Source organism: Oncorhynchus mykiss, chromosome 17 (genome assembly GCF_057628025.1).
Source record: "Oncorhynchus mykiss isolate SJ-2025 chromosome 17, ASM5762802v1, whole genome shotgun sequence".
NCBI classification, from domain to species: domain Eukaryota; kingdom Metazoa; phylum Chordata; class Actinopteri; order Salmoniformes; family Salmonidae; genus Oncorhynchus; species Oncorhynchus mykiss.
The window spans coordinates 68,710,001-68,732,731 of NC_143038.1; the positions used below are offsets into that span (position 1 = coordinate 68,710,001).

Consider the following 22,731-nt stretch of genomic DNA (forward strand, 5'->3'; position numbering starts at 1 on the left):
TTCCAGTCTGCTGTTCATGTGTAGAGCGTTTCAGACGATGAAATGACAGTCTGAAGTGCCTTAATATCCACCTTCTCTTAGTTTTGACTTGGGTCCAAATACCAAAACAGCTATTCTTTTTGCCTCTCACAATGTCTCTTTGTGATTTCCTTTCACAGTTTCTACTGTAGCTTCCTGTAGTTTTGTTTCACAGTTTGTACTGTAGTTTCCTGTAGTTTTATTTCACAGTTTCTACTGTAGTTTCCTGTAGTTTAGTTTGCAATCAGTTATAGTGAGGTGGAAATGTTCCTACTTCTCCTCTTGATAGCCTAGTCAATGACCATTGATAAAACCATCTACTCAGCCCTTTGACATGCTAAACGGGTCCAGCTGAGGCCTCTACAGGGCAGGGTGACTGACCGAGGCCTCTACAGGGCAGGGTGACTGACTGAGGCCTCTACAGGGCAGGGTGACTGACCGAGGCCTCTACAGGGCAGGGTGACTGACCGAGGCCTCTACAGGGCAGGGTGACTGACCGGTATTGCCCATTTCTGTGACCTGTTTAAAAAGCTCCTTAAAACAATGTGGAAATAAACAGATAATCCCTTGATATCAGAACAGGCTCACAGCTTGACAACAGTCAAAACAACCGTTATAAATAAAACAAATAAAACAATACAACAACTGCTATAGAACACATAAAACAACTGTTATAGAACACATAAAACAACTGTTATAGAACACATAAAACAACTGTTATAGAACACATAAAACAACTGTCATAGAACACATAAAACAACTGTTATAGAACACATAAAACAACTGTTATAGAACACATAAAACAACTGTTATAGAACACATAAAACAACTGTTATAGAACACATAAAACAACTGCTATAGAACACATAAAACAACTGCTATAGAACACATAAAACAACTGTTATAGAACACATAAAACAACTGTTATGGAACACATAAAACAACTGCTATAGAACACATAAAACAACTGTTATAGAACACATAAAACAACTGTTATAGAACACATAAAACAACTGTTATAGAACACATAAAACAACTGCTATAGAACACATAAAACAACTGTTATAGAACACATAAAACAACTGTTATAGAACACATAAAACAACTGTTATAGAACACATAAAACAACTGTTATAGAACACATAAAACAACTGTTATAGAACACATAAAACAACTGTTATAGAACACATAAAACAACTGTTATAGAACACATAAAACAACTGTTATAGAACACATAAAACAACTGCTATAGAACACATAAAACAACTGTTATAGAACACATAAAACAACTGCTATAGAACACATAAAACAACTGTTATAGAACACATAAAACAACTGTTATAGAACACATAAAACAACTGCTATAGAACACATAAAACAACTGTTATAGAACACATAAAACAACTGCTATAGAACACATAAAACAACTGTTATAGAACACATAAAACAACTGTTATAGAGCACATAAAACAACTGTTATAGAACACATAAAACAACTGTTATAGAACACATAAAACAACTGTTATATAACACATAAAACAACTGTTATAGAACACATAAAACAACTGCTATAGAACACATAAAACAACTGCTATAGAACACATAAAACAACTGTTATAGAACACATAAAACAACTGTTATAGAACACATAAAACAACTGTTATAGAACACATAAAACAACTGTTATAGAACACATAAAACAACTGCTATAGAACACATAAAACAACTGTTATAGAACACATAAAACAACTGCTATAGAACACATAAAACAACTGCTATAGAACACATAAAACAACTGTTATAGAACACATAAAACAACTGTTATAGAACACATAAAACAACTGTTATAGAACACATAAAACAACTGTTATAGAACACATAAAACAACTGTTATATAACACATAAAACAACTGTTATAGAACACATAAAACAACTGCTATAGAACACATAAAACAACTGCTATAGAACACATAAAACAACTGTTATAGAACACATAAAACAACTGTTATAGAACACATAAAACAACTGTTATAGAACACATAAAACAACTGTTATAGAACACATAAAACAACTGCTATAGAACACATAAAACAACTGTTATAGAACACATAAAACAACTGCTATAGAACACATAAAACAACTGCTATAGAACACATAAAACAACTGTTATAGAACACATAAAACAACTGTTATAGAACACATAAAACAACTGTTATAGAACACATAAAACAACTGTTATAGAACACATAAAACAACTGCTATAGAACACATAAAACAACTGTTATAGAACACATAAAACAACTGTTATAGAACACATAAAACAACTGTTATGGAACACATAAAACAACTGCTATAGAACACATAAAACAACTGCTATAGAACACATAAAACAACTGTTATAGAACACATAAAACAACTGTTATAGAACACATAAAACAACTGTTATAGAACACTTAAAACAACTGCTATAGAACACATAAAACAACTGTTATAGAACACATAAAACAACTGCTATAGAACACATAAAACAACTGTTATAGAACACATAAAACAACTGTTGTAGAACACATAAAACAACTGTTATAGAACACATAAAACAACTGTTATAGAACACATAAAACAACTGCTATAGAACACATAAAACAACTGTTATAGAACACATAAAACAACTGCTATAGAACACATAAAACAACTGCTATAGAACACATAAAACAACTGTTATAGAACACATAAAACAACTGTTATAGAACACATAAAACAACTGTTATAGAACACATAAAACAACTGCTATAGAACACATAAAACAACTGTTATAGAACACATAAAACAACTGTTATAGAACACATAAAACAACTGCTATAGAACACATAAAACAACTGTTATAGAACACATAAAACAACTGCTATAGAACACATAAAACAACTGCTATAGAACACATAAAACAACTGTTGTAGAACACATAAAACAACTGTTATAGAACACATAAAACAACTGTTATAGAACACATAAAACAACTGTTATAGAGCACATAAAACAACTGTTATAGAACACATAAAACAACTGTTATAGAACACATAAAACAACTGTTACATAACACATAAAACAACTGTTATAGAACACATAAAACAACTGCTATAGAACACATAAAACAACTGCTATAGAACACATAAAACAACTGTTATGGAACACATAAAACAACTGTTATAGAACACATAAAACAACTGTTATAGAACACATAAAACAACTGTTATAGAACACATAAAACAACTGCTATAGAACACATAAAACAACTGTTATGGAACACATAAAACAACTGCTATAGAACACATGAAACAACTGTTATAGAACACATAAAACAACTGTTATAGAACACATAAAACAACTGTTATAGAACACATAAAACAACTGTTATAGAACACATAAAACAACTGCTATAGAACACATAAAACAACTGTTATAGAACACATAAAACAACTGTTATAGAACACATAAAACAACTGTTATGGAACACATAAAACAACTGTTATAGAACACATAAAACAACTGTTATGGAACACATAAAACAACTGCTATAGAACACATAAAACAACTGCTATAGAACACATAAAACAACTGTTATAGAACACATAAAACAACTGTTATAGAACACATAAAACAACTGTTATAGAACACATAAAACAACTGCTATAGAACACATAAAACAACTGTTATAGAACACATAAAACAACTGCTATAGAACACATAAAACAACTGCTATAGAACACATAAAACAACTGTTATAGAACACATAAAACAACTGCTATAGAACACATAAAACAACTGTTATAGAACACATAAAACAACTGCTATAGAACACATAAAACAACTGTTATAGAACACATAAAACAACTGCTATAGAACACATAAAACAACTGTTATAGAACACATAAAACAACTGCTATAGAACACATGAAACAACTGTTATAGAACACATAAAACAACTGTTATAGAACACATAAAACAACTGTTATAGAACACATAAAACAACTGCTATAGAACACATAAAACAACTGTTATAGAACACATAAAACAACTGTTATAGAACACATAAAACAACTGTTATGGAACACATAAAACAACTGTTATAGAACACATAAAACAACTGCTATAGAACACATAAAACAACTGTTATAGAACACAAACAGAACATATAATATCAAAACAAATGTGTTGTATTTTATGGTATTTAATGGTCACATAACCTTCCAGATGAAATCATAAGAACAGAATCAAGCCTCATAAATCACACAACATCTGCAGCACTGACACGCATGCCCCACAGAACTAAGTCCTACAGACAAAATAGGCTCAGCAATATACATAACCTGGTTCCACAGTCAGTCAGTCAACCATAAGGAAACTACTGTTGATGAATTCTAACCCGTATTGATAGTGAGACAGTACTGTGCCATGGAGTTGGGCATACAGTATGTATAAGGGTTGCATAACTCAAAAAGTCACACATATCTCTCATGAATTACTCTAGTCTGAGTGAAGCCTGTGATCTCAAGTGAAGAGCCTTCCCTAAGTCAGTAGTCAGCAGATCCAGAATCATATAGTCCAGTCCACTGGACCTACATACCTGTCGGCAACGTGGGAGGTTGATTTGGATCCCAGCCTACTGAAGGAGCTGTGGGTGGTTGGGAGCTTCAGCCTGTTCAGCCGCGTGTGGGGTAGAAAATGGCTGGTGGTGCTGGAGATAGGAGCGAGCCTGCACATTACCTCCTCTCTGTTTCCCATTCTGAATCAGTGCTTCAGGGCTTTTACGAGTCCTTAAGTAGCTCTCTTTTGTTTTCCACTCTCTCTAGTCAAAAATAAGATTCTAGTGCTCGAGGGCTTTTAACCGCAGAGTGCACGCTGTGTACATGTATGCAAGGTGACGGATGAAGGAATGTTGTGTTTGTGTGAGGTGACGGATGAAGGAATGCTGTGTGTGTGTGATGGTGGCTAGTCATCAACACCAAGTTGTTCCCTTACTCTGAGGACACACCCTGTAATCCTGGTCTGTGGTTAAATCCTAGATCTGGCCTCCACAACCCACCTGACTGGAGAGGATTAGCAACACTAATACACATTAGTGTATAACACATTTATTTACTTATGGGTGGTCCCTAGACTCAAACCCTCTATTCTGCCACTGCAAGAGCTCAGAAGACTACATATACTGGCATGGCATGGGTCCTGAGATCCTCAAAAGGTTTTACAGCTGCACCATCGAGAGCATCCTGACGGGTTGCATCACTGCCTGGTATGGCAATTGCTCGGCCTCTGACCGCAAGGAGCTACAGAGGGTAGTGCGTACGGCCCAATACATCACCGGGGCCAAGCTTCCTGCCATCCAGGACCTCTACATCAGGCGGTGTCAGATGAAGGCCCTAAAAATGGTCAAATACTCCAGCCACCCCAGTCATAGACTGTTCTCTCTGCCACGCTGCTGCTACTCTGTTATTATCTATGCATAGCCACTTTAATAACTCTACCTACATGTACATAATTACCTCAATTACCTCAACACCGGTGCCCCCGCACATTGACACATTGACTCTGTACCGGTACGCCCTGTATATAGCCTCCACATTGACTCGGTACCGGTACCCCCTGTATATAGCCTCCACATTGACTCTGTACCAGTACCCCCTGTATATAGCCTCCACATTGACTCGGTACCGGTACCCCCTGTATATAGCCTCCACATTAACTCTGTACCAGTACCCCTTGTATATAGCCTCCACATTGACTCGGTACCGGTACCCCCTGTATATAGCCTCCACATTAACTCGGTACCGGTACCCCCTGTATATAGCCTCCACATTAACTCTGTACCGGTACCCCCTGTATATAGTCTCCACATTGACTTTGTACCGATGCCCCCTGTATATAGCCTCCACATTAACGCTGTACTGGTACCCCCTGTATATAGTCTCCACATTGACTCTGTACCGGTATCCCCTGTATATTGTCTCCACATTGACTCTGTACCGGTATCCCCTGTATATAGTCTCCACATTGACTCGGTACCGGTACCACTGTATATAGCCTCCACATTGACTCTGTACCAGTACCCCCTGTATATAGCCTCCACATTGACTCTGTACTGGTACCCCCTATATATAGCCTCCACATTGACTCGGTACCGGTACCCCCTGTATATAGCCTCCACATTGACTCTGTACCAGTACCCCCTGTATATAGCCTCCACATTGACTCTGTACTGGTACCCCCTGTATATAGCCTCCACATTGACTCTGTACCGGTACCCCCTGTATATAGCCTCCACATTGACTCGGTACCGGTACCCCCTGTATATAGCCTCCACATTAACTCGGTACCGGTACCCCCTGTATATAGCCTCCACATTAACTCTGTACCGGTACCCCCTGTATATAGTCTCCACATTGACTTTGTACCGATGCCCCCTGTATATAGCCTCCACATTGACTCTGTACTGGTACCCCCTGTATATAGCCTCCACATTGACTCTGTACCGTAACACCCTGTATATAGCCTCCACATTGACTCTGTACCGTAACACCCTGTATATAGCCTCCACATTAACTCGGTACCGGTACCCCCTGTATATAGTCTCCACATTGACTCTGTACCGGTACCCCCTATATATAGCCTCCACATTGACTCGGTACCGGTACCCCTGTATATAGCCTCCACATTGACTCTGTACCAGTACCCCCTGTATATAGCCTCCACATTGACTCTGTACTGGTACCCCTATATACTATATATAGCCTCCACATTGACTCGGTACCGGTACCCCCTGTATATAGCCTCCACATTGAATCTGTACCAGTACCCCCTGTATATAGCCTCCACATTGACTCTGTACCGGTACCCCCTGTATATAGCCTCCACATTGACTCTGTACCAGTACCCCCTGTATACAGCCTCCACATTGACTCTGTACCAGTACCCCCTGTATATAGTCTCCACATTGACTCGGTACCGGTACCCCCTGTATATAGCCTCCACATTGACTCTGTACCGGTACCCCCTGTATATAGCCTCCACATTGACTCTGTACCAGTACCCCCTGTATATAGCCTCCACATTGACTCTGTACCGGTACCCCCTGTATATAGTCTCCACATTGATTCGGTACCGGTACCCCCTGTATATAGCCTCCACATTGACTCTGTACCGGTACCCCCTGTATATAGCCTCCACATTGACTCTGTACCAGTACCCCCTGTATATAGCCTCCACATTGACTCTGTACTGGTACCCCCCTGTATATAGCCTCCACATTGACTCTGTACCAGTACCCCCTGTATATAGCCTCCACATTGACTCTGTACTGGTACCCCCTGTATATAGCCTCCACATTGACTCTGTACCAGTACCCCCTGTATATAGCCTCCACATTGACTCTGTACCAGTACCCCCTGTATATAGCCTCCACATTGACTCTGTAGCGGTACCCCCTGTATATAGCCTCCACATTGACTCTGTACCGTAACACCCTGTATATAGTCTCCACATTGACTCTGTACCGGTACCCCCTATATATAGCCTCCACATTGACTCGGTACCGGTACCCCCTATATATAGCCTCCACATTGACTCTGTACCGGTACCCCCTGTATATAGCCTCCACATTGACTCTGTACCAGTACCCCCTGTGTATAGCCTCCACATTGACTCGGTACCGGTACCCCCTGTATATAGCCTCCACATTGACTCTGTACCGTAACACCCTGTATATAGCCTCCACATTAACTCGGTACCGGTACCCCCTGTATATAGTCTCCACATTGACTCTGTACCGGTACCCCCTATATATAGCCTCCACATTGACTCGGTACCGGTACCCCCTATATATAGCCTCCACATTGACTCTGTACCGGTACCCCCTGTATATAGCCTCCACATTGACTCTGTACCAGTACCCCCTGTGTATAGCCTCCACATTGACTCGGTACCGGTACCCCCTGTATATAGCCTCCACATTGACTCTTTACCGTAACACCCTGTATATAGCCTCCACATTAACTCGGTACCGGTACCCCCTGTATATAGTCTCCACATTGACTCTGTACCGGTACCCCCTATATATAGCCTCCACATTGACTCGGTACCGGTACCCCCTGTATATAGCCTCCACATTGACTCTGTACCAGTACCCCCTGTATATAGCCTCCACATTGACTCTGTACCAGTACCCCCTGTATACAGCCTCCACATTGACACTGTACCAGTACTCCCTGTATATAGTCTCCACATTGACTCGGTACCGGTACCCCCTGTATATAGCCTCCACATTGACTCTGTACCAGTACCCCCTGTATATAGCCTCCACATTGACTCTGTACTGGTACCCCCCTGTATATAGCCTCCACATTGACTCTGTACCAGTACCCCCTGTATATAGCCTCCACATTGACTCTGTACTGGTACCCCCTGTATATAGCCTCCACATTGACTCTGTACCAGTACCCCCTGTATATAGCCTCCACATTGACTCTGTACCAGTACCCCCTGTATATAGCCTCCACATTGACTCTGTACCAGTACCCCCTGTATATAGCCTCCACATTGACTCTGTACTGGTACCCCTGTATATAGCCTCCACATTGACTCTGTACCGGTACCCCCTGTATATAGCCACCACATTGACTCTGTACCGGTATCCCCTGTATATAGTCTCCACATTGACTCGGTACCGGTACCCCCTGTATATAGCCTCCACATTGACTCTGTAACGGTACCCCCCTGTATATAGCCTCCACATTGACTCTGTACCAGTACCCCCCTGTATATAGCCTCCACATTGACTCTGTACCAGTACCCCCTGTATATAGTCTCCACATTGACTCTGTACCGGTACCCCCTGTATATAGCCTCCACATTGACTCGGTACCGGTACCCCCTGTATATAGTCTCCACATTGACTCGGTACCGGTACCCCCTGTATATAGCCTCCACATTGACTCTGTACCGGTACCCCCTGTATATAGCCTCCACATTGACTCGGTACCGGTACCCCCTGTATATAGCCTCCACATTGACTCGGTACCGGTACCCCCTGTATATAGTCTCCACATTGACTCGGTACCGGTATCCCCTGTATATAGCCTCCACATTGACTCTGTACCAGTACCCCCTGTATATAGCCTCCACATTGACTCGGTACCGGTACCCCCTGTATATAGCCTCCACATTGACTCCATACCGGTACCCCCTGTATATAGCCTCCACATTGACTCTGTACCGGTACCCCCTGTATATAGCCTCCACATTGACTCTGTACCGGTACCCCCAGTATATAGCCTCCACATTGACTCTGTACCAGTACCCCCTGTATATAGCCTCCACATTGACTCGGTACCGGTACCCCCTGTATATAGCCTCCACATTGACTCCATACCGGTACCCCCTGTATATAGCCTCCACATTGACTCTGTACCGGTACCCCCTGTATATAGCCTCCACATTGACTCTGTACCGGTACCCCCTGTATATAGCCTCCACATTGACTCTGTACCAGTACCCCCTGTGTATAGCCTCCACATTGACTCGGTACCGGTACCCCCTGTATATAGCCTCCACATTGACTCTGTACCAGTACCCCCTGTATATAGCCTCCACATTGACTCTGTACCGGTACACCCTGTATATAGCCTCCACATTGACTCTGTACCGGTACACCCTGTATATAGCCTCCACATTGACTCTGTACCAGTACCCCCTGTATATAGCCTCCACATTGACTCTGTACCAGTACCCCCTGTATATAGCCTCCACATTGACTCTGTACCAGTACCCCCTGTATATAGCCTCCACATTGACTCTGTACCAGTACCCCCTGTATATAGCCTCCACATTGACTCTGTACCGGTACCCCCTGTATATAGCCTCCACATTGACTCGGTACCGGTACCCCCTGTATGTAGCCTCCACATTAACTCGGTACCGGTACCCCCTGTATATAGCCTCCACATTAACTCTGTACCGGTACCCCCTGTATATAGTCTCCACATTGACTTTGTACCGATGCCCCCTGTATATAGCCTCCACATTGACTCTGTACTGGTACCCCCTGTATATAGCCTCCACATTGACTCTGTACCGTAACACCCTGTATATAGCCTCCACATTGACTCTGTACCGTAACACCCTGTATATAGCCTCCACATTAACTCGGTACCGGTACCCCCTGTATATAGTCTCCACATTGACTCTGTACCGGTACCCCCTATATATAGCCTCCACATTGACTCGGTACCGGTACCCCTGTATATAGCCTCCACATTGACTCTGTACCAGTACCCCCTGTATATAGCCTCCACATTGACTCTGTACTGGTACCCCTATATACTATATATAGCCTCCACATTGACTCGGTACCGGTACCCCCTGTATATAGCCTCCACATTGAATCTGTACCAGTACCCCCTGTATATAGCCTCCACATTGACTCTGTACCGGTACCCCCTGTATATAGCCTCCACATTGACTCTGTACCAGTACCCCCTGTATACAGCCTCCACATTGACTCTGTACCAGTACCCCCTGTATATAGTCTCCACATTGACTCGGTACCGGTACCCCCTGTATATAGCCTCCACATTGACTCTGTACCGGTACCCCCTGTATATAGCCTCCACATTGACTCTGTACCAGTACCCCCTGTATATAGCCTCCACATTGACTCTGTACCGGTACCCCCTGTATATAGTCTCCACATTGATTCGGTACCGGTACCCCCTGTATATAGCCTCCACATTGACTCTGTACCGGTACCCCCTGTATATAGCCTCCACATTGACTCTGTACCAGTACCCCCTGTATATAGCCTCCACATTGACTCTGTACTGGTACCCCCCTGTATATAGCCTCCACATTGACTCTGTACCAGTACCCCCTGTATATAGCCTCCACATTGACTCTGTACTGGTACCCCCTGTATATAGCCTCCACATTGACTCTGTACCAGTACCCCCTGTATATAGCCTCCACATTGACTCTGTACCAGTACCCCCTGTATATAGCCTCCACATTGACTCTGTAGCGGTACCCCCTGTATATAGCCTCCACATTGACTCTGTACCGTAACACCCTGTATATAGTCTCCACATTGACTCTGTACCGGTACCCCCTGTATATAGCCTCCACATTGACTCGGTACCGGTACCCCCTATATATAGCCTCCACATTGACTCTGTACCGGTACCCCCTGTATATAGCCTCCACATTGACTCTGTACCAGTACCCCCTGTGTATAGCCTCCACATTGACTCGGTACCGGTACCCCCTGTATATAGCCTCCACATTGACTCTGTACCGTAACACCCTGTATATAGCCTCCACATTAACTCGGTACCGGTACCCCCTGTATATAGTCTCCACATTGACTCTGTACCGGTACCCCCTATATATAGCCTCCACATTGACTCGGTACCGGTACCCCCTATATATAGCCTCCACATTGACTCTGTACCGGTACCCCCTGTATATAGCCTCCACATTGACTCTGTACCAGTACCCCCTGTGTATAGCCTCCACATTGACTCGGTACCGGTACCCCCTGTATATAGCCTCCACATTGACTCTGTACCGTAACACCCTGTATATAGCCTCCACATTAACTCGGTACCGGTACCCCCTGTATATAGTCTCCACATTGACTCTGTACCGGTACCCCCTATATATAGCCTCCACATTGACTCGGTACCGGTACCCCCTGTATATAGCCTCCACATTGACTCTGTACCAGTACCCCCTGTATATAGCCTCCACATTGACTCTGTACCAGTACCCCCTGTATACAGCCTCCACATTGACACTGTACCAGTACTCCCTGTATATAGTCTCCACATTGACTCGGTACCGGTACCCCCTGTATATAGCCTCCACATTGACTCTGTACCAGTACCCCCTGTATATAGCCTCCACATTGACTCTGTACTGGTACCCCCCTGTATATAGCCTCCACATTGACTCTGTACCAGTACCCCCTGTATATAGCCTCCACATTGACTCTGTACTGGTACCCCCTGTATATAGCCTCCACATTGACTCTGTACCAGTACCCCCTGTATATAGCCTCCACATTGACTCTGTACCAGTACCCCCTGTATATAGCCTCCACATTGACTCTGTACCAGTACCCCCTGTATATAGCCTCCACATTGACTCTGTACTGGTACCCCTGTATATAGCCTCCACATTGACTCTGTACCGGTACCCCCTGTATATAGCCTCCACATTGACTCTGTAACGGTACCCCCCTGTATATAGCCTCCACATTGACTGTACCAGTACCCCCCTGTATATAGCCTCCACATTGACTCTGTACCAGTACCCCCTGTATATAGTCTCCACATTGACTCTGTACCGGTACCCCCTGTATATAGCCTCCACATTGACTCGGTACCGGTACCCCCTGTATATAGTCTCCACATTGACTCGGTACCGGTACCCCCTGTATATAGCCTCCACATTGACTCTGTACCGGTACCCCCTGTATATAGCCTCCACATTGACTCGGTACCGGTACCCCCTGTATATAGCCTCCACATTGACTCGGTACCGGTACCCCCTGTATATAGTCTCCACATTGACTCGGTACCGGTATCCCCTGTATATAGCCTCCACATTGACTCTGTACCAGTACCCCCTGTATATAGCCTCCACATTGACTCGGTACCGGTACCCCCTGTATATAGCCTCCACATTGACTCCATACCGGTACCCCCTGTATATAGCCTCCACATTGACTCTGTACCGGTACCCCCTGTATATAGCCTCCACATTGACTCTGTACCGGTACCCCCAGTATATAGCCTCCACATTGACTCTGTACCAGTACCCCCTGTATATAGCCTCCACATTGACTCGGTACCGGTACCCCCTGTATATAGCCTCCACATTGACTCCATACCGGTACCCCCTGTATATAGCCTCCACATTGACTCTGTACCGGTACCCCCTGTATATAGCCTCCACATTGACTCTGTACCGGTACCCCCTGTATATAGCCTCCACATTGACTCTGTACCAGTACCCCCTGTGTATAGCCTCCACATTGACTCGGTACCGGTACCCCCTGTATATAGCCTCCACATTGACTCTGTACCAGTACCCCCTGTATATAGCCTCCACATTGACTCTGTACCGGTACACCCTGTATATAGCCTCCACATTGACTCTGTACCGGTACACCCTGTATATAGCCTCCACATTGACTCTGTACCAGTACCCCCTGTATATAGCCTCCACATTGACTCTGTACCAGTACCCCCTGTATATAGCCTCCACATTGACTCTGTACCAGTACCCCCTGTATATAGCCTCCACATTGACTCTGTACCAGTACCCCCTGTATATAGCCTCCACATTGACTCTGTACCAGTACCCCCTGTATATAGCCTCCACATTGACTCTGTACCAGTACCCCCTGTATATAGTCTCCACATTGACTCTGTACCGGTACTCCCTGTATATAACCTCCACATTGACTCTGTACCAGTACCCCCTGTATATAGCCTCCACATTGACTCTGTACCAGTACCCCCTGTATATAGCCTCCACATTGACTCTGTACCAGTACCCCCTGTATATAGCCTCCACATTGACTCTGTACCAGTACCCCCTGTATATAGTCTCCACATTGACTCTGTACCAGTACCACCTGTATATACCCTCCACATTGACTCTGTACCAGTACCCCCTGTATATAGCCTCCACATTGACTCTGTACCAGTACCCCCTGTATATAGCCTCCACATTGACTCGGTACCGGTACCCCCTGTATATAGCCTCCACATTGACTCTGTACCGGTACCCCCTGTATATAGCCTCCACATTGACTCTGTACCGGTACCCCCTGTATATAGCCTCCACATTGACTCTGTACCAGTACCCCCTGTATATAGCCTCCACATTGACTCTGTACCGGTACCCCCTGTATATAGCCTCCACATTGACTCTGTACCAGTACCCCCTGTATATAGCCTCCACATTGACTCCATACCGGTACCCCCTGTATATAGCCTCCACATTGACTCTGTACCAGTACCCCCTGTATATAGCCTCCACATTGACTCGGTACCGGTACCCCCTGTATATAGCCTCCACATTGACTCTGTACCGGTACCCCCTGTATATAGCCTCCACATTGACTCCATACCGGTACCCCCTGTATATAGCCTCCACATTGACTCTGTACCGGTACCCCCTGTATATAGCCTCCACATTGACTCTGTACCGGTACCCCCTGTATATAGCCTCCACATTGACTCTGTACCAGTACCCCCTGTGTATAGCCTCCACATTGACTCGGTACCGGTACCCCCTGTATATAGCCTCCACATTGACTCTGTACCAGTACCCCCTGTATATAGCCTCCACATTGACTCTGTACCGGTACACCCTGTATATAGCCTCCACATTGACTCTGTACCGGTACACCCTGTATATAGCCTCCACATTGACTCTGTACCAGTACCCCCTGTATATAGCCTCCACATTGACTCTGTACCAGTACCCCCTGTATATAGCCTCCACATTGACTCTGTACCAGTACCCCCTGTATATAGCCTCCACATTGACTCTGTACCAGTACCCCCTGTATATAGCCTCCACATTGACTCTGTACCAGTACCCCCTGTATATAGCCTCCACATTGACTCTGTACCAGTACCCCCTGTATATAGTCTCCACATTGACTCTGTACCGGTACTCCCTGTATATAACCTCCACATTGACTCTGTACCAGTACCCCCTGTATATAGCCTCCACATTGACTCTGTACCAGTACCCCCTGTATATAGCCTCCACATTGACTCTGTACCAGTACCCCCTGTATATAGCCTCCACATTGACTCTGTACCAGTACCCCCTGTATATAGTCTCCACATTGACTCTGTACCAGTACCACCTGTATATACCCTCCACATTGACTCTGTACCAGTACCCCCTGTATATAGCCTCCACATTGACTCTGTACCAGTACCCCCTGTATATAGCCTCCACATTGACTCCATACCGGTACCCCCTGTATATAGCCTCCACATTGACTCTGTACCAGTACCCCCTGTATATAGCCTCCACATTGACTCGGTACCGGTACCCCCTGTATATAGCCTCCACATTGACTCTGTACCGGTACCCCCTGTATATAGCCTCCACATTGACTCTGTACCGGTACCCCCTGTATATAGCCTCCACATTGACTCTGTACCAGTACCCCCTGTATATAGCCTCCACATTGACTCTGTACCGGTACCCCCTGTATATAGCCTCCACATTGACTCTGTACCAGTACCCCCTGTATATAGCCTCCACATTGACTCTGTACCGGTACCCCCTGTATATAGCCTCCACATTGACTCTGTACCAGTACCCCCTGTATATAGCCTCCACATTGACTCTGTACCAGTACCCCCTGTATATAGTCTCCACATTGACTCTGTACCAGTACCCCCTGTATATAGCCTCCACATTGACTCCATACCGGTACCCCCTGTATATAGCCTCCACATTGACTCCATACCGGTACCCCCTGTATATAGCCTCCACATTGACTCCATACCGGTACCCCCTGTATATAGCCTCCACATTGACTCTGTATCAGTACCCCCTGTATTTAGCCTCCACATTGACTCCATACCGGTACCCCCTGTATATAGTCTCCACATTGACTCTGTACCGGTACCCCCTGTATATAGCCTCCACATTGACTCTGTACCAGTACCCCCTGTATATAGCCTCCACATTGACTCTGTACCGGTACCCCCTGTATATAGCCTCCACATTGACTCTGTACCAGTACCCCCTGTATATAGCCTCCACATTGACTCTGTACCGGTACCCCCTGTATATAGCCTCCACATTGACTCTGTACCAGTACCCCCTGTATATAGCCTCCACATTGACTCTGTACCAGTACCCCCTGTATATAGTCTCCACATTGACTCTGTACCGTAACACCCTGTATATAGTCTCCACATTGACTCTGTACCGTAACACCCTGTATATAGTCTCCACATTGACTCTGTACCGTAACACCCTGTATATAGCCTCCACATTGACTCTGTACCAGTACCCCCTGTATATAGCCTCCACATTGACTCTGTACCGGTACCCCCTGTATATAGCCTCCACATTGACTCTGTACCGTAACACCCTGTATATAGCCTCCACATTGACTCTGTACCGGTACCCCCTGTATATAGTCTCCACATTGACTCTGTACCGGTACCCCCTGTATATAGTCTCCACATTGACTCTGTACCGTAACACCCTGTATATAGCCTCCACATTGACTCTGTACCAGTACCCCCTGTATATAGTCTCCACATTGACTCTGTACCGGTACCCCCTGTATATAGTCTCCACATTGACTCTGTACCGGTGCCCCCTGTATATAGCCTCCACATTGACTCTGTACCAGTACCCCCTGTATATAGCCTCCACATTGACTCTGTACCGGTACCCCCTGTATATAGCCTCCACATTGACTCCATACCGGTACCCCCTGTATATAGCCTCCACATTGACTCCATACCGGTACCCCCTGTATATAGCCTCCACATTGACTCTGTACCGGTACCCCCTGTATATAGCCTCCACATTGACTCTGTACCAGTACCCCCTGTATATAGCCTCCACATTGACTCCATACCGGTACCCCCTGTATATAGTCTCCACATTGACTCTGTACCGGTACCCCCTGTATATAGCCTCCACATTGACTCTGTACCAGTACCCCCTGTATATAGCCTCCACATTGACTCCATACCGGTACCCCCCGTATATAGTCTCCACATTGACTCTGTACCGGTACCCCCTGTATATAGCCTCCACATTGACTCTGTACTGGTACCCCTGTATATAGCCTCCACATTGACTCTGTACCATAACACCCTGTATATAGCCTCCACATTGACTCCATACCGGTACCCCCTGTATATAGCCTCCACATTGACTCCATACCGGTACCCCCTGTATATAGTCTCCACATTGACTCTGTACCGGTACCCCCTGTATATAGCCTCCACATTGACTCTGTACTGGTACCCCTGTATATAGCCTCCACATTGACTCTGTACCATAACACCCTGTATATAGCCTCCACATTGACTCTGTACCATAACACCCTGTATATAGCCTCCACATTGACTCCATACCGGTACCCCCTGTATATAGTCTCCACATTGACTCTGTACCGGTACCCCCTGTATATAGCCTCCACATTGACTCTGTACTGGTACCCCTGTATATAGCCTCCACATTGACTCTGTACCATAACACCCTGTATATAGCCTCCACATTGACTCTGTACCGGTGCCGGCTGTATTTCGCCCCGTTATTGTTATTATTCTTATTTCTTACTTTTTTTTTGGTATTTTCTTAAAACTGCATTGTTGGTTAAGGGCTTGTAAGTAAGCATTGTCTACACCTGTTGTATTCGGCGCATGGGACAAAGGAAAATGAATTTGATTTGATTTACTGTGTATTCACAGGTGGTGTGATCAAAACACACGTGTTTGTTTTTCACAGCTAAAGACAATCTCAATCAGCATAAATCCCATAAATAAAAAAGTGAGGAAGATAGATGTAGGGAAGGTAAATACCTGGTTATTATTACTCTCAATACCTGTCTGAGGTGACAGGGTTGAGGAAACCAGGGGAACAGGCTTGTCAGCATTACCTACCAGTGACCTCCTTATCTCGTAAACTCTCCTTCTTTCACCCTCTCTGCTCCCCCACCACTAAGTTACCGTGTGATTTGGCAAACCAAAACAGCCAGGCTGAAAGGTGAAAGGGTAATATTATCATGTTATTTTGTGACTTTATCAACAACAGACCAAGTTAAATAAATAAAACATCTCCTTATTGTACGTCAAATGTAGCCTCTATCAGTAAATTCAATATTGTTATTAGATAATGCTGACAGCAGAATCATTATTTCAGGCTAATATGCTACATCAAAATGAAATGACTTGTCAAATGTTCCCGAATACAAGTGAGATGCTTTACAAGCCCTTTCTCAACAATGCAGAGTTAAAAAGTAAGACAAGTTGCTAATAAACATAGAACATAGGAACACAATAGATATCAATAACACTATACAAGGAGTCCATGTGCAGGGGTACGAGGTAGTTGAGGTAATTATGTACATATAGGTAGGGATAAAAGTGACTAGGCGTGTGTGTGTGTGTGTGTGTGTGTGTGTGTGTGTGTGTGTGTGTGTGTGTGTGTGTGTGTGTGTGTGGGTGGGTGGGTGGGTGTGTGTGTGTGTGTGGAATCCATATGCATTTGTGTGTTTTGTGTGTGTGAGAGTATTTAGTGTGTGTGTGTGTGTGTGTGTGTGTGTGTGTGTGTGTGTGTGTGTGTGTGCGTGCGTGCGTGCGTGCATGTGTGCGTGTGCGTGTGCGTGTGTGTGTGTGTGTGTGTGTGTGTGTGTGTGTGTGTGTGTGCGCATGTTGGAGTGTCAGTGTAAGTGTGTGAGTAGATTCCAGTGAGTGTGCAGAGAGTCAGTGCAAAAAAGGATCAACTCCAATAGTCCTTGTAGCCATTTCATGAACTGTTCAGCAGTCTTATGGCCTTGGGGTTAGAAATGGTTCAGGAGTATTTTGGTCACAGACTTGTCTCTCCAGTAACACTTGCAGTGCTGTAGCAAAGTGAACAGTCTATGACTTGGGTAGCTGGGGTCTTTGACAATTTTCCTGGTCTTCCTCTGACGCCGCCTGGTATAGAGGTCCTGGATGGCAGGGAGCTCGGCCACAGTGAGTTACTGGACCATCCCCATTACCCTCTGTAGTACAACCAAGCAGTTGCCATACCAAGCCGTGATGCAGCCAGTCAAGTTACTCTCGATGGTGCAGCTGTAGAACTGTTTGAGGATCTCAGGGCCCATGCCAAATCTTTTCATCCTCCAGATGGGGAAGAGGCATTCTTGTGCCTTCATCACGACTGTGTGTGTGTGTGTGTGCGTGGGTGGGTGTATCATGTTAATTCCTCAGTGATGTGGACACCGGGGAACCTGAAGCTCTCGACCCGCTCCACTACAGCCCCGTTGATGTGAATTGGGGCGTGCTCAGCCCTCCGTTTCCTCTAGTCCTCGATCGACTCCTTTGTCCTGCTGACGTTGTGGGAGAGGTTTTTGTCTCTGACCTCCTCCTTATAGGCTGTCTCATGTGTATATTCTTTGACTCAACATTTAATTTACCTTGTAGGCTATTGTTTGGAAGCAGGGAAGTGGTGAAGCAAGCAGTATAGTACACCTGCTTTTATAATCAAATCACCTATTAGAGTTTCCTCGAGGTCTAAAAATAGCCTTTTATTTGACACCAGGATTTTTAAGTGTTGAAAACTGGGCTTAAAGGCAAAGCAGTCAAATAGCTCAGACCAGAATGAATCTCGGTAAGTCACAAGGTTGTCGACCACAGGAATACTCCTGTAGAGATTTCAATAGAAAGAGGAACAGTGAAAGCTAACAGTCTGATCTGATCGGCAGGCTTCCGCGTTTCACCTCACGATTCTGGAATGAAAACAACCCAACAAGCCTAAACCTATTTTTAAACAAAGCTGTAAATGTTCCCGAGCACCACCAACGCCCACAGCACATGGAGGTACAGGAACTATACATACAGTAAAGTTTATGGTCTGAAAACCTTGACAATAACCCTGATAATACTACACAAGTTCATGTCAACGTGCAGTTAGCCTAATTTTACAACCCAGAGTTACCCAATATCAATCAAGTCAAGTTAGAGACTGAATTCATTTGGAATCCTCTGCTGTTGGAGAGAAATCAACAGTTAAGTCATGCAGACCTGAGACAGGGAGACTGGTGACCAGATCACCACAGCACATGGAGAGAAATCAACAGTTAAGTCATGCAGACCTGAGACAGGGAGACTGGTGACCAGATCACCACAACACATGGAGAGAAATCAACAGTTAAGTCATGCAGACCTGAGACAGGGAGACTGGTGACCAGATCACCACAGCACATGGAGAGAAATCAACAGTTAAGTCATGCAGACCTGAGACAGGGAGACTGGTGACCAGATCACCACAGCACATGGAGAGAAAGAAGGAAGTGGATTGAAGCTCAGTAAAGGAAAGTGCTGATGTGTCTGCTCTGACTGGTTGTGAGTTGACAACATATTATCAATCAATACTCCAAAAATGTGTCTTATTCCAAGTGCTCAATGAATTGTACTACTGAGTAAAAATGACATAATGGTAGAAATCGTGATCCATTCATTCAGAAATGATAAATGGTTGAGGTTAGTGCCTATAAGGGCAGAGTATAAGCTTACCTGGCCTTGGATCTGGGTGGTCCATTGGCTTTACCTGAGCCTTGCTGCCTGGCCCGAGATGCACTTCTCCATAACGGCATCCTGCCTGTCGTCTCCTCTCTCTCCCCCATGCAGCCTGCTGCTGTTTGCTAGTAGGAGAAAACAGCAGCTGCCCCGAACCTTCCCCGCTTGCTCTGCTCTGCAAGCTGCTTCCTTATAATCTCCTCAGGCAGTAAACACAATACAGTCAGAAAGGAAGTAAGGACTGTTTCATTGGTCTTACTTTGTTAGTGGGACGTCACACTGTCTGTTGCATCCTGAGGCAGGAAAGGACTGGAGAAGGTCGACAACCTGGGGGCCTGGGTAAAGTAGGGGCTGGGGGACAGGGGGAAGTAGGACTGGGGGAAGTAGGACTGGGGGAAGTAGCTCTGAGGGAAGTAGGTCTAGGTGACTGGGGGAAGTAGGTCTGGGGGGCTGGGGGAAGTAGGACTGGGGGAAGTAGGACTGGGGGACTGGGGGAAGTAGGACTGGGGGAAGTAGGCCTGTGGGTGCAGGGGGAAGTAGGACTGGGGGCTGGGGGAAGTAGGACTGGGGGTAGTAGGCCTGTGGGTGCAGGGGGAAGTAGGACTGGGGGAAGTAGGCCTGGGGTGCTGGGGGAAGTAGGACTGGGGGAAGTAGGCCTGTGGGTGCTGGGGGAGTAGGACTGTAGGGTTGGGGGAAGTAGGACTGGGGGAAGTAGGACTGGGGTGCTGGGGGAAGTAGGACTGGGGGAAGTAGGACTGGGGTGCTGGGGGAAGTAGGACTGGGGTGCTGGGGGAAGTAGGACTGGGGGAAGTAGGCCTGTGGGTGCAGGGGGAAGTAGGACTGGGGGAAGTAGGACTGGGCTGCTGGGGGAAGTAGGACTGGGGGAAGTAGGCCTGTGGGTGCAGGGGAAAGTAGGACTGGGGGAAGTAGGACTGTGGGTGCTGGGGGAAGTAGGACTGTAGGTGCTGGGGGAAGTAGGACTGTGGGTGCAGGGGGAAGCAGGACTGTGGGTGCAGGGGGAAGTAGGACTGTGGGCGCTGGGGGAAGTAGGACTGTGGTAAGTAGGCCTGTGGGTGCTGGGGGAAGTAGGACTGTGGGTGCAGGGGGAAGTAGGACTGGGGGAAGTAGGACTGTGGGTGCTGGGGGAAGTAGGACTGTGGGTGCTGGGGGAAGTTGGCCTGTGGGTGCTGGGGGAAGTTGGCCTGTGGGTGCTGGGGGAAGTAGGACTGTGGGTGTACTGGGGGAAGTAGGACTGGGGGAAGTAGGACTGGGGGTGCAGGGGGAAGTAGGACTGGGGGAAGTAGGACTGTGGGAAGTAGAACTGTGGGTGCAGGGGGAAGTAGGACTGTGGGTGCTGGGGGAAGTAGGACTGTGGGTGCTGGGGGAAGTAGGACTGTGGGTGCTGGGAGAAGTATGACTGTGGGTGCAGGGTGAAGTAGGACTGGGGGAAGTAGGACTGTGAGAAGTAGGTCTGTGGGTGCTGGTGGAAGTAGGACTGGGGGAAGTAGGTCTGGGGGACTGTGGGAAGTAGGACTGGGAGAAGTAGGCCTGGGGTACTGGGGGAAGTAGGACTGGGGGAAGTAGGACTGGGGGACTGGGGGAAGTAGGTCTGGGATAAGTAGGCCTGGGGTACTGGCCCTCTGGACTGATTAATATAGACTACAGCCCTCTGTACTGATTAATATAGACTACAGCCCTCTGTACTGATTAATATAGACTATAGATCTGGATGATCACTCTGCTCTCTTCTCATCTGATCTCCCACCCCACCCACCTCTGAGGGCCTGTGACAGGGCAGGGAGGAGAGAGGGGGGGGGGGGGGGGGAGTTTACACACTTCTGAACCAAGCCGAGCCCAACCCAGCCAGGTTGGGAAAAAGAAAACACCTGAGTATAACCAGTACCTTGCACTTTGTGTCGGCACGTTACAGTACGAAGCACATACATCAGGCTGAGACTTCAACAGATCTAAATGAAGAACAGGAAGAGATTAGCAGTGTGAGCGAAGTATGGCATTCATATAACAGAGGTACGTCACAGTCACTGACTGAGTGGGTATGGCGACATAGTGATCCATCCACATTCCATTTCTTTGCCATGCAGGTCTTGCAAATTCCGCAATGGTGACAAGAATAATAGAATTGTTGCTATAGACGACCGCAAAATTGATGTATAATGCCTCCCGCTGTATTTTAACAGAGATGCTACGTATGTGGGGCCACGCAACTGCAGAGTTCTGTATGTGATCTGGAAATACATGTGGCAAAGTGGTGATAATCTCACTACAGTTTATGACAACGAGTAATGAAAGCCCTTGTTGTAAACCTCCCCTCCCCCTTCCTCTCCCCTCTCTTCTCCCCTTCCATCTCCTCTCCCCTTCTCTC

The 22,731-nt window shown here is 45.7% G+C and overlaps 1 protein-coding gene across 4 annotated transcripts in view; it reads right to left on the reverse strand.

The window, feature by feature from the left end:
* LOC110494769 (rho GTPase-activating protein 40) overlaps positions 1–20,584 on the reverse strand; it is a 47,326-nt gene extending 26,742 nt beyond the window's left edge. The window contains exon 1 of one of the 4 annotated variants that reach the window (XM_036950827.2): positions 20,346–20,584. In XM_036950827.2, coding sequence (XP_036806722.1) covers positions 20,346–20,455 — 110 coding nt within the window. In that variant the 5' untranslated portion in view covers positions 20,456–20,584. Of the gene's footprint in view, positions 1–4,639; positions 5,091–20,345 lie in introns of those variants that run through there. The other 3 variants (XM_090206432.1, XM_036950826.2, XM_090206433.1) reach the window with 3 other exon arrangements.
* Between the last annotated feature and the right edge of the window lie 2,147 nt (positions 20,585–22,731).